General features: G+C 42.6%; 1 protein-coding gene across 5 annotated transcripts in view; it reads left to right on the top strand.

Moving 5' to 3' along the window:
* MAP4 (microtubule associated protein 4) overlaps window positions 1–16,714 on the top strand; it is a 113,464-nt gene that overhangs the window by 56,259 nt on the left and 40,491 nt on the right. For 2 of the 5 annotated variants that reach the window (XM_061196680.1, XM_061196682.1), the window contains 7 exons: window positions 5,275–5,388; window positions 8,178–8,312; window positions 8,866–9,906; window positions 10,614–10,736; window positions 11,709–11,715; window positions 12,245–12,255; window positions 12,360–15,722. In XM_061196680.1, the coding sequence (XP_061052663.1) occupies window positions 5,275–5,388; window positions 8,178–8,312; window positions 8,866–9,906; window positions 10,614–10,736; window positions 11,709–11,715; window positions 12,245–12,255; window positions 12,360–15,722 (4,794 nt within the window). The remainder of the gene's footprint in view (window positions 1–5,274; window positions 5,389–8,177; window positions 8,313–8,865; window positions 9,907–10,613; window positions 10,737–11,708; window positions 11,716–12,244; window positions 12,256–12,359; window positions 15,723–16,714) is intronic. The other 3 variants (XM_061196684.1, XM_061196683.1, XM_061196685.1) reach the window with 2 other exon arrangements.

The following is a 16,714-nucleotide window of genomic DNA, read 5'->3' as shown; positions in this document are numbered from 1 at the left end:
CTAAAGCATTCCTGTGCAAGATTTTGTGTAGATGAAGGAATGTAACCTGGATTGGAATTGCTGATCATATGGTAACTGTTTAATCATTTGAGGAATTGCCAAGCTGTTTTCCAAAGCAACTGCAACATTTTATATTCCCACCAGTAACCTATGAGGTTTGTAATCACTACATCCTTGACAACACTTGTTTTCCCTTTTTAAACAATTATAGCTAACCTAATGGGTGTGAAATGGTATCTTGTGGTGATTTTGATGTGCATTTTCCTAATGGCTGATGATGTTGATTATCTTTTTATCTTTTCGTGTGCTTATTGGCTATTTGTATATCTTCCTTGGAGAAATGTGTATTCAGATCCTTTGACCATTTTCTAATTGGTTGATCTTTTTGTTGTGCTGTAAGAATTCTTTATATATTCCACATACTAGACGCTTATCAGATTTATGATTTGCAAATATTTTCTCCCATTTTGTGGGTTGTCTTCTGATTTTCTTGGTAGTGTCCTTGGAGCACAAAAGTTTTTAATAATTAATTAATTAAATTTATTTATTTTTGGCTGCGTTGGGTCTTTGTTGCTGCGCATAGGCCTTCTCCAGCTGCAGCGAGCGGGGGCCGCTCCTCGCTGCGGTGCACGGGCCTCTCATTGCAGTGGCTTCTTCCGTTGTGGAGCACGGGCTCCAGGCGCGCGGGCCTCAGTAGCTGTGGCATGTGGGCTCAGTAGTTGTGGCGCACGGGCTCAGTTGCTCCGCGGGACGTGGGATCCTCCCAGACCAGGGCTCGAACCCGTATCCCCTGCGTCGGCAGGCGGATTCTCAACCACTGTGCCAGCAGGGAAGCCCAGTTTTTAATTTTGATGATGTCCAGTTTATCTAGTTTTTCTTTTGTTGCTCAAGCTTTGGTGTCATATCTAAGAATCCATCGCCAAATCTGAGGTCATGAAGATTTATCCTTATGTTTTCTTCTAAAAATTTTATATAGTTTTAGCTCTTATATTGAGGTCTTTGATCCACTGTGGGTTAATTTTTGTGTATGGTGAAAGGTGTAGGGGTCCAGATTCATTGTTCTTCATGTGGATATCCAGTTGTCCCAGCTCCATTTTTTGAAGTCTATTCTTTCCCCATTGAATTGTCTTGGCACCCTTGTTGAAAATTTGTTGACCATAGATATACAGTTTTGTTTCTCAGCTCTTAGTTCTGTTCCATTGTTCTGTATGTCTGTCCTTATGCCAGTACTACACTGTCATGGTTACTGTTCCTTTGTGGTAAGTTTTGCAATTGGGTAGTATGAGTCTACCTACTTTGGTCTTCTTTTTGGTGATTGTTTTGGCTATTTTGTATCCTTTGCAATTCCATATTAATTTTAGAGTCAGCTTGTGAATTTCTATAAAGAAATCAGCTGGGGGACTTCCCTGTGGTGCAGTGGTTAAGAATCTGTCTGCCAATTCAGGGGACATGGGTTCGATCCCTGGTCTGGGAAGATCCCACATGCCATGGAGCTACTAAGCCTGTGCACCACAACTACTGAGCCTGCGCTCTAGAGCCCGTGAGCCACAACTGCTGAGCCCTCGTGCCACAACTACTGAAGCCCACACATCTAGAGCCTGTGCTCTGCAAAAGAGAAGCCACCGCAATGAGAAGCCTGCTCACCGCTGCAAAGAGTAGACCCCGCTCGCCGCAACTAGAGAAAACCCGCACGCGGCAACGAAGACCCAATGCAGCCAAAAATAAATAAATAAATTAATTAATTTAAAAAAAAAGAAATCAGCTGGGATTTTTGATAGGAATTGTGTTAAATCTGTAGATCAATTTGGGGAGTTTTGCCATCTCAACAATATTAAGTCTTCCAATCCTTAAACTTAGAATGTTTTTCCATGTGTTTATATCTTCTTTCAGCAATATTTTTGTAGTTTTCAGAGTGTAAGTTTTATACTCCCTTTTGTAAAATTTATTCCTAATATTTTATTCTTCTTTATTCTTACGAATGGAATTGTTTTCTTAATTTCATTTTCAGATTGTTCTGAATCTGAATTGGTTTTTGTGTACTGATCTTGTATCTTCCAACCTTGCTGAACTCATTAGTTCTAATAGCTTTTTAGTTGATTCCGTAGGATTTTCTGCATATGAGATCATGTCCTCTACAATAAAGTTTTACTTCTTCCTTTCTAATCAGGCTGCCTTTTATTTCTTTTCCTTGCTTAATTGTCCTGACTAGAACCTTCAGTACAATGTTAAATAGAAGTGGAAGAGCAGACTTCCTTGTTTGTTCCTGGCCTTAGTTAGGGAAAAGCATCCAGTCTTTTACCATTAAGCATGGTCTTAGCTGTGCGGTTTTTGTTGATGTCGTTTATCAGATTAAGGAAAATGCCTTCTATTCCTAATTTGTTGAGTGTTTGATTTATCGTGAAAGGGTGTTGGATTTTGCCAAGTGATTTTTCTGCATCTATTGATGATCATGTGGTTTTATTTTTTTAATTCTGTTGTTATGTATGTATTCCATTAATTGATTTTTGGATGTTAAACCAATGTTGCATTCCTGAGATGGATCCCATTTGGTCATGGTATATAATGAGTTTTATATGCTGGCACATATGTAAACATTTGTTGAGGATTTTTGCATCCATATTCAGAAAAGATACTGGTCAGTAGTTTTCCTTTCTTGAGATGTCTTTGTCTAGTTTTATATTAGTCTCATACAATGAGTTGGGAAGTATCCTCCTCTCTTTAATATTTTTGAAAGTGTTTGTGAAGAATTGATTTTCATTCTTCTTTAAATGTTTGGTAGATTTCATCAGGGAAGCCGTCTCAACCAGGGCGTTTTTTTGTGAGTAGTTTTTAATTACTAATTCAGGGCGATGGCTCCAGTGATCCCCACCTCCTAGTATTCACACCCTTGTGTAGTCACCTTCCACATTGTACCATGCTTGGGCTATGTGACCAATAGAATAGATGGCAGAAATAATGGTATGCCATTTCTAAGATTAGATTACAAAAGACACTACAGTTTCTGTCTTGGTCACACTGGGTTTACTCACCCTGGCGATAGCTGCTGCTGTGGAGAGGCACACGTGGGGAGGAACAGAAGCCTCCAGCTAACAGCCATGTGAGTAAGCCATCATCATGTAGGCAGGTTCTCCAGCCCCAGTCAAGTCTCCAAATGATCACAGCCCTGGGCAGTGCCTTCACTGCAGCCTTGTGAGAAACTGTAGTGGAGGTGGGGAAGAAATAGATTCTGGGGGACATTTTTTTTTTCATTTTATTTATTTATTTTTTGGCTGTGTTGGGTCTTCGTTGCCGCACACGGGCGTTCTCTAGTTGCGGCAAGCGGGGGCTACTCTTCGTTGCGGTGTGCGGGCTTCTCATTGCGGTGGCTTCTCTTGTTGCGGAGCTCAGGCTTCAGTAGTTGTGGCATGCGGGCTCAGTAGTTGTGGCTCGCGGGCTCTAGAGTGCAGGCTCAGCAGTTGTGGCGCACGGGCTTAGTTGCTCCGCGGCATGTAGGATCTTCCTGGGCCAGGGCTCGAACCTGTGTCCCCTGCATTGGTAGGCAGATTCTTATCCACTGCGCCACCAGGGAAGCCCCCTGGGGGACATTTTGAAGGTCAAGTCAGCTGGATTTCCTGACGACTTGGATGTGGTGTATGAAAGAGAGAAATCAAGGATGACTCCAGGGTTTTGGACCCAAAAGATAGAATGCCATCAGAGATGGGAAGACTGTAGGAGGAGTGATTTGGGAAACAGGTTACATTTTGGCTTTATTTTATACATTAAGTGTTGGCAGTTTGATACAGAAGTCAGGAAATAAAGGGAGAGGTCGAGGTGACTGGAGATACAAATTCGAGTGTCATCATCTTATAGATGGAATTTTAAACCGTGAGACTGGATGAGATCACTAAGAGAGGGAATGTAGGTAGAGAAAGAAAAGGTCTTCCTTCGTCCCGCAGCCACTCAGTTCTTTAGTGCTCAGCTTAATTATTTGTCAAGTGAAGACCTTCCTTGACTTGAACTAAAGTATATCCATCTCCTAAATGTTTTCAACCCTGATCTTATACATCTTTGGGTTTTTAGAGCACACAGGGTCTGCCATATCATACGCACCCAGTAAAATAGTAATGAATAAATGACAGAACTTTGTAGAAATCTTTGATTTTTACATGTGATTTAGCATTCTTCCCCTCCTAATGTGTGAACCATACAACAGTTATTCTCGTTGCTGGTTTAAGTGTCCTGTTTTCCTTCAGCGGAAGTGTGAGAGGCAGAGCAAGCAGCAGGTACCCCAAACCAAGTTAAGACTGGGGAGAATGAAGCTTTCTAATCTGTCTAGATTCTAGCTCCTCTGCTGTTCTGAAGCAGCAGCACTGGGGCCTCCTCCAGCCCCAGCAGTTTCTCAGTTTCCTTTCTGCTCGTTCATATTCTGCAGTGCCGCGCTCTCCCCTAAGCCTGAAATCCCTTACTAGAAGAGGGAGGGGCAGCTGCCTCAGAGCCACAGGAATGAACATTCACTTAAAGCCTGGACTTCAGTGCAGCTGCCTCTGACAGTGGAAGTGGCTAAAGGGAATTAGCATTCCCTGAGAAACTAGTTAGAAATGCAGATTCTTAGGGCCCAGCAGTCTGTTTTTATAAGCTTTCAGGCTAATTCAGATGTGTGTTGCATTTCGAGATGGCCTCCTTAGAGAGCAGAATTCTTGCTTGGCCTGAATGGCTTTGCTCTTTTTTCATGTAAGAAGGTACAGAGTTTACCTGATGTTTTCAGTGCCTTTACTCATGCCAGCTCCTGAGTCTAGAGTTCATTCTTTCCAGGTGCCAGCAGTTCACCTTGTCTCATTCAGACAGCTTTTGAAATGCGGTTTTCTTCATGCTCTCCACAGGAGGTGAAAATGTCTCTTTTACTTGTTCTGTGTTTTGTTTTCTTTTTTAATAACCTAAAATGAATGTCTGCTCTGTAAATACATATTGAAAGTTTAATTACATTTGTACTCTCACCTCCTAATATATTATAGACTCGAGCATTAGTTGTAGTTTTAGTTTTATGTATTTGTTGGCTGTCTGATTTAGATAATTAAATCTTAGAGACTATGAGATTATGTATTTTTAACTTGTCACAAATGAATTAGTGAATATTTGATTCCCTACCACATTCAGTCACATATTATCTCAACATATTTAACTCACTGTTGACGACACACATGTAGCTAATCAGTATTCATCAGAGGATAATAAGGAATGGTAATCTTTCTAGTTGTGTTCACTGGGAATGAGTTTTAAATTCCTTCTTTATTCCAGATCCCTTTAAGATGCACCATGATGACAGCCTGGAAGATTTGCTCTTTCTCCCCAGTGGAACAACCAGTGCTTCAGCATCTGCAGAACAAAATGATCCCCTGAAAGACAGTTATGGTATGACTTCTCCAGCTGGATTTATTTCTTAACTCCATCAATTAATTTGGCCTTTCACCCATCACCTTTGAAGTGAATCGCTAGGCAAAGTCATGTTTAGGGGCTCTGGCTCTGACAAGGCTCCTTCTAGATTAGTCACAGAGAATTCACAGTTGGGCTGCTCAGGGTCAGCTCACCTCCTCTCATGGGATCTTGAATCCTATATCCTAGGGCCAGGTTCTGTCTCCACATTTTTATTAGTTCATGGCCTTATGCAAGTTATGTCCTCCCTAAACTTTGGTTTCTTTATAAAATGGGGCCACCACTTGTTCTTACCTTAAAGATGTGGTGTTGATTAAATAAAATTTATGTAAAAGTACTTCACATAGTTTCTGGTACATGGTAAACTAAATGTTAAACAGATCTTAGTTATCAATTAGTAGTTTCCTCATTCCTGGTTTTGTATAACTTAACATGAATGTGGCCAAGGTACACTGTAGGGCAGGCAAAACTTTACTTCTACCCATCTTTGGTGTTCAGTTGAGACTCTATAGACAGGTTAATAAGAAAAAAACAAACAGTTTATTAACGCATGCAACATACATCACATGGGAGGAAAGTAACTCAAAGGTGTAGCTTAGAAATTCAGTTTGGGACTTCCCTGGTGGCACAGTGGTTGAGAATCCGCCTGCCAATGCAGGGGACATGGGTTCAAGCCCTGGTCTGGGAAGATCCCGCATGCCGCGGAGCAGCTAAGCCCTTGCACCACAATCACTGACCCTGCGCTCTAGAGCCTGCGAGCCATAACTACTGAGCCCGCATGCCACAACTACTGAAGCCCACGTGCCTAGAGCCCATGCTTCGCAATGAGAAGCCGGCGCACCTCAACAAAGAGTAGCCCCTGCTCGCTGCAACTAGAGAAAGTCCGCGTGCAGCAACGAAGACCCAACGCAGTCAAAAATATATAAATAAAAAAACAAAATAAATAAATTTATTTAAAAAAAGAAAGAAATTCAGTTTGTGTAGCATCCTCAACAAAGAATATTAAATTTGTAGAGAAATGACAGGATAAAGGAAAGCAATTTTACACTTCCAAGAGTCATACTTTGCGAAGGTAAGTATATGGGAGGGAACTAATGGAGTCAGGTTTGTTTGCATATTCCTCTGGTGCCCTCTCTGGCCTGATAAGCGTCTCTTGCCAGTGAAAGGAAAATTTATATCCTGCCTTTAAGCAGAAAGGGAGGAGCTTTTTCTCAATTTGCTGTTTGCTTAATTGCCTTCAGCTCAAAATTTTTATGTCAAAGAGGCATATTTTGGGGTAACATGTTCTGGTTTCCTTCAGTACCCATCATCAGTAAGTCCCACTTCAAATAATGCTTATAATTTTGTATGTGTAAAGATCCTGGTTAGTAGTAATATGTTTCATTTACGCTTTTCTTTGGCCTGATGATCTCTTGCAAGAAGGATGTTAAATGAGTTGACTTTGATGCTATCCATCTAGTCTCCTGATTTGATTTTGGCTTTGACTCCTGTTTTTTCAGCTCACTACCTAGACAGTCACTTAGTTGCATTGACTTCTTTCTTTACAGCATCTTTCTTCTCTTCCTTTGTGCTCCCTCTGCTTTACCCCAGTGCAAGCCCCTATCACTTCATACCTAGACCACCTCAATAGTCGCCTATCAGACTTCCTGCTCCCCTTTAAAATTAATTCTGAATATACCTGATCACCTGACTCCCTGTTCTGTATTCATTGTCTCATTTTTATGATTAAGACCTTAAGACAGCCCCCCCCCCACTTTTTTTTCTCTAAATCCTCTGGTTTTCTGGATTCTTTCTTCTACTGTTTGTTCTAATCCCATTTTCCCTGTCTGGTATACAAGATCTGTTTGAATCAGACTAATCTCATAGTCCCAGAAACATTCTTGTCCTGTTGGCATCCTCGTTCTTTTCTTTGCTCAGTGAGCTCTCCATCCTTGAAATTGACTACTCTCTCCTCTCTTCCTGCCCTTGCTTCTCCTCTGAAGCCTTCTGTGACTGTGCTGGTCTCATGGTTCTTTTGAAATTCTTATAGCATTTAGTCCATACTACACAGTTTACCTTATTTGATATATGTCTATCTTGCCTCTCTAGCTAAATTGTAACAATCTTGATGGCAAGGACCAGGCGATACTAAATCCCATGTGATATTAGGTCTGGCAGAGGACAGCATAATAATAATGCTTTTACATCTGTCTAGTTCTTAATAATTTACAAAGCATTTTCACAAAAGTGTCTTCTAATGTTGGAAAGGGTTGTATGTTAATCTCACTGTACAGATGAGGAAATTGATTCACTGTCCCGTACTGTATGTTACGTTCTATCGGTTGTAATGTAGGAGCAAGAGCTCGTCCTTTGGTATTTTTTTATTTATTTATTTTTTGAATATCTTTATTGGAGTATAATTGCTTTACAATGGTGTGTTAGTTTCTGCTTTATAACAAAGTGAATCAGCTATACAAATACATATATCCCCATATCTCCTCCCTCTTGCATCTCCCTCCCACCCTCCCTATCCTTTGGTGTTTTTGAATCTTTGTAAAACATTGTAGAAGGTGGCCAGTCAGTGTCAATCAGCAGCGCAACAGCCTAACAATTAGCCAAAACCTGGAGAATGTCAGCGGTTTTTACTTTAAAACTTTCTTGCTTTGTTTCTCATTGGTCCTTTTGGCTTATGTCTTTATGGCAATATATAAAACTGGTTTTAAATATCAAATGTCTTTTTTCCCCAGTGTTGACTGAGTCTGAAAAATGTATTTGTGTTTCAATATTAGGTGTGTTTCCCTGTGACACATTTGCTCCTGCAGCTCTTGTTCCTCATGGGTGGTCTGTGAAAGCTCCAAACCCTCCACATTCAGAATCCTTCATTTCCCCTGAGGCCATTACACAGCCTCTGCAGCCTACAGCAGGTACGTTATTAGGATCCCTGTTTATCACTTAATAGTTACAGTATCAATAATCAATATAAAGCATCAGACATTTTTGAGCCTTGTGCAGCAGTATAGGTAGGTAAAATTTTCACAACTGTCACAGATGTTTTTAAACTTAAATTACTGATTTCAAAGCTGGAGGAATTAAGTTGTAGTTGAAATACAACACTTAAGGACCAATGGGCAAAGACAATCCCTGTGTAATTCAGGGCAGATTTAGAACTCGGGGGGGTTTTCTTGATGTCCCACAGGTTCCCTTTCTGACACTAATTGTGTACCTGTGTTGATTTTTTGGACCTGTGTTTTTTTCTCTCCTTTGCCTTTCCTCCTCCACTCTTTGTTCTGCCAATATTCTATTCTTCTAAGTATTAGGACTGTCGAAGAGTAGGCACAAGTGCATTAAGTGGACAGCTTTTTAGTTATGTTTAGGATGTTATGGTCACAAAAGCCAGATACTCTCGTGCCCTAAGAAAGTAAGTTTTGAATGAAGAGCTATGAGCAGACAGTGATGGATCCTAAATGTCCAATTTATTTCCCTTAGAGCCTGCTGAGGAGGTAGAAATGGCATCAGCAGAAGAGAGAGCACCAACAAAAACATTGGAAATGATGATGGGACTGAAGGCTGCTAACATGGCACCATCTCGAGAATCAGAGATGGTCCTGGCCAAGGGTATGGTGCCAGCCACAGAAACAGAGGTGGCATTGGCTAAGGACACGGAACCACCTACCGAACCAGATGTGGCACTGGCCAAGGACATGGAAGCATCCATCGAACCAGATATGGCCTTAGTCAAGGACGTGGTACTACCCCTAGAAACAGAGGCAACCCCAGTTAAGGATGATGTATTGCCCGCAGAAACAGATGTGTCTTTGGCCAAGGGCATGGTACTGCCCACAGAAACAGAGGTAACCCCAGCCAAGGACATACTACTATTCAAAGAAACAGAGAGGACACCACCTGTGAAAATGGATTTGGCCCCAGCTGAGGGCATGGTACCACCTACAGACCGAGAGGTGGCCCCACCCAAGGGTGTAGCATCACTTTCAGAAATAGAGGCGCCACTGGATGAGGACGTTGTGTCATCCACAGAAATATCCTCAGCCAAGGTGGTAGCCCTGCCCTCAGAAACAGAGGTGGCCCTGACTGGGGATATGGTACTACCCCCAGAAACAGAGGTGGCCCTAGTCAAGGACATGGCTGCACCTCCAGAAACAGAAGTCACCCCAATCAAGGACATGGCTTCACCCCCAGAAGTAGAGATGGCCCTGAGCAAGGACGTGGCTCCACCTCAAGAAACAGAGGTGGCCCTGGGCAAGGACGTAGTTTCATCTCCAGAAACAGAGATGGCCCTGGGCAAGAATGTGGATCTACCCCCAGAAACGGAGGTGACCCTGGCCAACAGTGTGGCCCCAGCCAAGGATGTTGCAGCATCCTCAGAAGCAGAGATGGCACCAGTTCCTGTTAAGGACATGGAAACTGCACGGACACAGGAAGAAACAAGTGAGGATTCCCAGTTAGAATCTCTCCAGGATGAAGGACAGTCAGCTGTACCTCCTCTCATGATTTCAGCAGGTATGGGCTTACGCTTACTGGTAGTATTTGTCTACAAGGGTGTAGTCTCCAGAAGGGTAAGGGACAAACGTCATGCCAGGTAAAATAAAGACAGTCACACTGTACTTTGCAAGTCTATACACATTCCTGCTCCCCTAAACAGTTCTTCCTCACCTTTACCCTCCTCCAACTGCCAACACCGTCTCCATCCTTGTTCTCTGCTCATCTTCCTGTTTTTCTTACAGATGATTGAAGCAATAAAAGAGAACATTCACAAACTTCCACTCGCTTGTCTACCTAACTACTTGTATCTTTATCCATAGACTCTGCCTTCCCTCCTATTGCCATCAGCAAACAGTCCCTCCTCCTAGTCATGAGGGGCAGCATCTTTGTCTTGCACTAGATCCCATCTTCTCTTGTCTACTTACATACATTGCCCTGGCCATTCTCTTTTCCTGCCTCTCACCATGTTTTTTCCCCTTTACATTGGATCATTCCCACCACCATAAAAACATTTGTTATTTTTCCCTTCTTTTAAAAAAAAAAAAAACAACCCTCCCAACTCCCCCTTCCCTCCCCTTTCCAACTGCCACTCCATTTCTCTTCTGCCCTCATAGGAGCGTCCCTCATTCCTCAAAAACTGTGTCTGTTTCCAATTTCTGGAAGGTGTAGAAGCAGCTGAAATGGTGCTTCTCTGAAACCTGTGTGGTTTTTACTTTTACCTTTAGAAGCAGTCACAGCCATGGGCCAAAAGCACAACTTGCCAACAGATGAGGATTCTGTGTCAGAGGAACTAGAGCAAAAGAAACCGTTCAGTAGTCAACCTTCTGAACTTCCTTCAGAGACCTCAGGTAAGTCAGGAAAACAAAGTGGCCTGTTTGAAACCGCTTAAACTGGGAAAGATGGGGAGATGGTGGAAGACATTGTTCCTGGTTATAAGGTAGTGATCAGCAGGACCGTTTACGAAGTCAGCTCTCTTTCTTAAACAGATTTCAGTGAGCTTTACACATTTTTGATGGTAAGCCAGAAGCACGTGCACGTGATTATCAACTTAGTGATTCTCTGCCTCCTTTTCTGTGATTGTGGTGAGATCGTGAACTTGAGGGCAGGGACCAAGATTTACTACACTTGGAATCTCTACTGCTTTAAACACTGTCTAGCACCAAGTGGGAGCTAAATAAATGTATGATTTTTAAAATGTTGTTTTAGTGACTCAACATATCATTAAAGATTTCTCAAGTCCTTATTGTGTATACACCACGCTAAGGCACACAGATACTTAGGCCTGGGTCCTGGTCCTTTTCTAGCCTGGATGGTGAGAGAAGTTCCCAGGCGTGCACTCTGGAACCAAAGATTTATATAATAATTGAATTAAATAGTATTAGAGATGGCACCAAATAGCTGCTGATTAATTGCCAAGTTAAATGTTATAAATGCTGTGGGTTGCTAAAGCCTAGCAGTTTTTCAGGAAAAACAATAATTGGCCTGAGGTATTAAGTAAAGGGTAGGATTTGGAGGATATTGGAGGGATAAAGATAAGGACAAAAGTCACTATTTGAGTATTTTAATATTCTGTGAGGTCATTTATTGCATCAAACTTGACAAGAGTTGTCCTAGACCTGCCCTCACCGTATCTCTTTCCAGGATCTTGGATCCATACTGCATTCATTGACTTAGAGGCAGGAGGTTGGACTAATTGACTTCCTGAAACTTTTCCAAGGGTGCTCATCCTAATTGTTTTAATTCATTATCCTATACTTGGCATTATGTATATACCTCTGTCTTTTGGGAAGTACCTTTAGCAACAGAACATTGAAATCTAGCACATTTGTGTTTCAAAGTAGGAGGCTCTGGTTCTGAAATAATGTGACTTTTTCTCTGGACAAAATACTAATTCAGTATCTTTTCTTTTTTTCTTTTTTTTTAAAAGCAGTATAATTCTGTCCTTCTGGTCTGTTTCACAAGTAATTGGTATAATATTGATAAGTAATTAGTATAATATTGGTGACAGACTCTTAGAATTGTAAAATCATACATATTTCAATGAATCAATTAATCAATGTCACCAAAAAGAGGAGCTTACCATCTTGCTACTATCCTGGGAATTATGTACCTATTAAAAATAATAACAAATATAAATAAGTATCAGAGGAGATTTTTAGGCAGTAGGTGCTTATGATACAGATTAGAAGATCTCTGTTTGAATTTCTTTTATCAAGTTTCGAATATTTTGTAAATACGTTTTGTAAAAAAAAGTCTTTACCCAAGATGATGATCTTTGATCTTTGTTAAATATTTACTAATCCCAGTTAAGAGTGAGAAATGTTTTGGAAAAATACTGTTTTCCTAAATGAATCAGTATGTGGGTTGGTGAAAATAGACTACTTAAATGAGTCACTAAATGGACACTTTTTTAAAGAAACAATAACAAGGGGTTTTCTGTTTGGAATTTTGGCCAACTTCATGTATTACAGGTACCCCTCCCACACAAGCCAAAAAAGCGTGCAGACCCAGTGATCGCAGGTCCGCCCGGCCCGCCCGGCCCAGGCTTGCCAGGGTCCCTCCTGAGCTGCTGGGAGGCTCTTCTCCACGGAAGACTCTTGATCCTGGGCTGGGCCCCTGCCCTTTGTCTGAGTTGGGTTGGGTTTCTGGTTCGTCTTCCTGTGGTGAGCCTGGGAACCAGAGGAAAACTATTCATGGTGACTTCCTTGAACCCCAGAGGGATCTTGGCAGGGAGTCCTGGGATATAGAAAGAACACCAATGATGATGAAGAAAAAAAAGAAGAAACCAAAGCAAAAGAGATACTCTCAGCCCCGGGCTGGGGGACCTTGGGATGATGACAATGCAGATGAACCTAAAGGTCATCCCTTTGCCACTGACCCACAAAAGTCAGGTGTTCCCCCCAGCCAGCCTACCACTGTGGGCACAGAACATGGACTGGTATCCAGAGAAAACTTGAAAAAGGGGTGTGAAATTGACTCCAGAGCAGCCAAACTGGTAGCTGAGAACTTTGTCTCAGAGGGTCTCAGCATTCCTTTGTGTCCTTTGGAGGAACCCCGGAAAACTGCAGTAAATTCTCAGCCCAAACTGAGAGTAGAGGCAGAGGTGAAAGGTAACAAGTCAGCACCACAGAGCCAAGACAAGAAATTGCTGCAGCAAGATGAGTGCAAACCACAGCCTGCACCCCACCTCAAGACTCCTGTGGATAAAAGCCAGACAGTAGGCTCCCTCAATCTGAAAGAACCCCTGACAGAAGTTTTTTCACACAAAGTAGAAATTCCTTTGGAGATCAGACCCAAAGAGGGTTGCTCTCCTGTCTTGGACCAAGAGGCTGTGGGTGGAGTTTCAAAACCCAAAGCAGCAAAAGAACTGCCTAATTCCATACCCACTTTGACAGCAGGTAATCCATTAGTAAGTAGTCTAAAAGAAGGGAATGATGAAAGTAAAATGACTAAACTGCAGAATGACAAACAGAAAGAGTTTTCTGAGGGAGCTGAAGAGGTTAAAGAACTAAAAAAGGAAAGTATTCCCAAGGAAAGACAGGAGAACAGCATCTTTGCTTCTGAGCAGCCGCAGGACACGGTGTTAGCTCAGGTGCCTGGACTAGGGAATGAACCATTTAAGAGAATGGCAGGTGATGGCAAAATCAGGAAGGGAAAGGGAAGTTCTGGGAAGGTGAGAGCAAGTTCTGGGAAGGTGAGAGCAAGGTCTGAGCTGCTGTTGCTTGCGGACAGCCAGAAGGACAGCAGAGCTGTTCTTGTGCCAAGTGAGCCAGCGCCTAAAACGGAAAGAATGGATAAAAGCGAGGAGCTGGGGCTGGGTTCTTCAGAGCAACCAGGGACCGTGGCTGAGCTCACTGAGGCAGTGGTGATGCGGGACCCTAAGGAGATGACTGACCTGAGGGTGGCAGGCACCTTGCAGGCATTGATTCCTTTGGGAAATGGGTCAGGCATGATTCAGACTTCCGGTGCTAGAACAGAAAGAGGAGCTGTAGCCATAGACATGCGTGTTGGCAACCAGAGCGAGGAGGAAAAATGTCCTTGGATGGATCATGAGGTAGCTCCCTGGATTTCTGAAAAGCCTACAAAAAGAGGCAGTGAAGACAAAAACAAAATGTTTAAAAATAGTTATTCCACACAGCCTGCTAGAATGGAGAGGAAGGAAGAAATCATCAACCCACCTTTTCTAGGGAAGGGTGGGGATATTGGTAGTACTCCCCATCAAAACAGAGAATTAGAACTTACTTTCCCCGTAAATCGTGACCCTTTGTTCTCACGTATATCGGATACACCCACAATGGAAGGAGTTGGCCAAAAGGGTAGAAATGTTGAGGTTAATTCTTCTAAGCTTGAGGCTCTTGGCAGGAACAAAACAAACGCAGGCAAGGATTTTGCTGTTACTGAACCAGCTACCAAGGTGACAGATGTGAGCTGCCAAGACCAAATCCAGGGGGCAGGATTTGTTCCTTCAGTACCGGCTGAGGAGAATAAGACAGATGTGGCCAAGGGACATACTGCAGTTGCTGACAAACCAAATAAAAGGAGTAATGACGGAAAAAGCAAAAAGGTTAAAAATAGTTTCCCTGAGAAGCACATTCTGGAGAATAAGATAGATGCAACAAAAATACATGTTCCCATGGAAACCATAGGGGACCACAGAATTGAAGGAATGGGCTATGTGGATGAAAATAGAAATATTACGTTTACCTGCCCTAGAACACCACCAGGGTTGATGAATAAGACGGCCCCCCTAGAGGCTCAGGAATCAGCAGCCTGTGAAAAACTGCCCCCTTCTACTTCTCAAGTAGTAAAGGAAAGTGATTCATTTCCAGACACCTTGGCAGAAAGCGGGCAAGGGACAGCTCCAGCCCAGATTTCCAAATTATTAGAGGTAGATAATTGCAGCAAAGATGGAGTCCCAGATGAAGAAAGACCCAAGGCTTCCTGTGCTGTTACGCCCTCTACGAGCACAGGAGGAGTTGCCCCAACTCTGACAGCAGCCATAGAAACAGTTAACAACCATGGAGGTAGCTGTCTTCAGAATAAAGGTGAGCTTGCTGGTCCCATGAAAAACGAAGCAGGGATAGACGAAGGGCATGTGATAGGAGAATCTGAGTCAGTGCCCAGTGGTGCATCAAAGCACTCAGTAGAGAAAACCACAGAGCCAGCAGGGGGGCACCTTCTTTCTGGCGTGCTCATAGAAGACCAAAGCCTGGCAGGTGGGGTCAGAGTCCTAGAAGCATGTGCAGATAGCAGTAATTTTCCAACATGTCCAGTAAACAAACAGAAAGAGTCTGAGGAAGGTTCTGCTCCAGTTCCAATTCTTGACCTAATGGGAGACAAAGCACAAAAGCCCAGTTTCTGTGAGGACCAACGTGCTGAAAATAGAGATTCCCAGGGCCCAGATAGTTTGAATAAGGAGGTAGATACGACTCTTTTGCCTCCAGAAAGTGAAAAGGATAAATTGGAAGAAATCAGTCTGGATTCTGAAATCAGAGCAATGGCATGTGTTTCCTTGGCACCACCAGAACTCCAGTCAGGTGTCTTAGATGGCAAACTTGAAGTGACTCCTTCAAGGGTGGTAGATGAGTTAGTAGTGACGGCTTCCAAGGCTCTTCAGCTCCCAGAACCCAAAGACAAGATCTTGGAGGCACCTGAGAAAATGACAGAAAAATCTGAACCAAAGGCACTGGGACAAGGGAAGAAGGAAGATAAAAGCAGAGCGGCAGAACCCATGAAAGGCTACATGAGACCCACCAAGTCCCGAGGACTCACTCCACTTTTACCAAAATCTACAGTCCAGGAACGAGAGCGATCCAAGCAACTCAAGTCCAGTGGTATGAACCTGCCGTGGGGAAATGTGTGTGCTTGTGGCTTTTGGTCAGCATCAGAAAGGCAAAGAGCTTGTGCTTTGGTTCCATCCAGACTCTAATCATTCTTGTTAACCATTGGTTTGTTGGCATGAAGACCTGTAACTGCTAATTATGTGTTTTCTGCAGCGAAGGCATGCCTTGTGTCCAGCTTGGGAGGCTGGTGACTTGGTTGCATGCCTTTTTACCCAGCACTGAACCTTGACTTTCAGGGGAAGTTGAATTTCAAACAGTAAATTGTTTAGCAGAAAGCCTGTCACCATCCACGATATTCTTAAATTTAAAAAAAAAAAAAAAAAGTGTGCCTCCTATGTGTAAAGTTTACAGCCAAATTTTAATCATATCATTATTTTGTATAAGGATTCACAAGAGGAAAGAAAACATTTCATGTCCAGCTGTGTGTGTGGGATTTTTTTTTTTTTTCCAGTATACGTATGTAACTTGTGCTGGTGGGACTAAATATCCAAATTGCTTTTGAATTGAATGAAAATGGATCCCTTATGGTAGCCTCCACCCAGATTGTTAGGCACAGACTTTATTTGTGTTTCTAGAAGTGGGAAATGATCTTTCAGTGGTGCAGCTCTATCTTTTACCAGTTTGTTGCTTGCAGCCATTGGCCCACAGTTTCACAGGGGTTAGAGTTTGGGCATAGCCTGTGCCCATGAAACATAGTCCATATCCATGGGCAAGTCTGTAAAACTTGCCCGTATAGGATTCCTCATAATTTTGCCCTTTTTACCTCTAATCAGTGAAGTAATTGAGAGGAGACTGAGAAGATGATGATTCCTTTAAGATTTAGAAATGTTAAGTTTTTCTTTTCCCCTGAAAAGTATACATCTAATCATGCCCTTTGAGGTGTTCACAGCCTACAGATGATGCTATTTCTTAATCACTGTTTCCCAGCTTGCATGATGCAGCTACTAACTCCAGAAATGAAAAAACACTGGTTGGCCTTGGTG

The sequence above is a fragment of the Eubalaena glacialis genome, chromosome 7 (assembly GCF_028564815.1).
Source record: "Eubalaena glacialis isolate mEubGla1 chromosome 7, mEubGla1.1.hap2.+ XY, whole genome shotgun sequence".
NCBI classification, from domain to species: domain Eukaryota; kingdom Metazoa; phylum Chordata; class Mammalia; order Artiodactyla; family Balaenidae; genus Eubalaena; species Eubalaena glacialis.
This window is presented reverse-complemented; position numbering and strand designations above follow the sequence as displayed.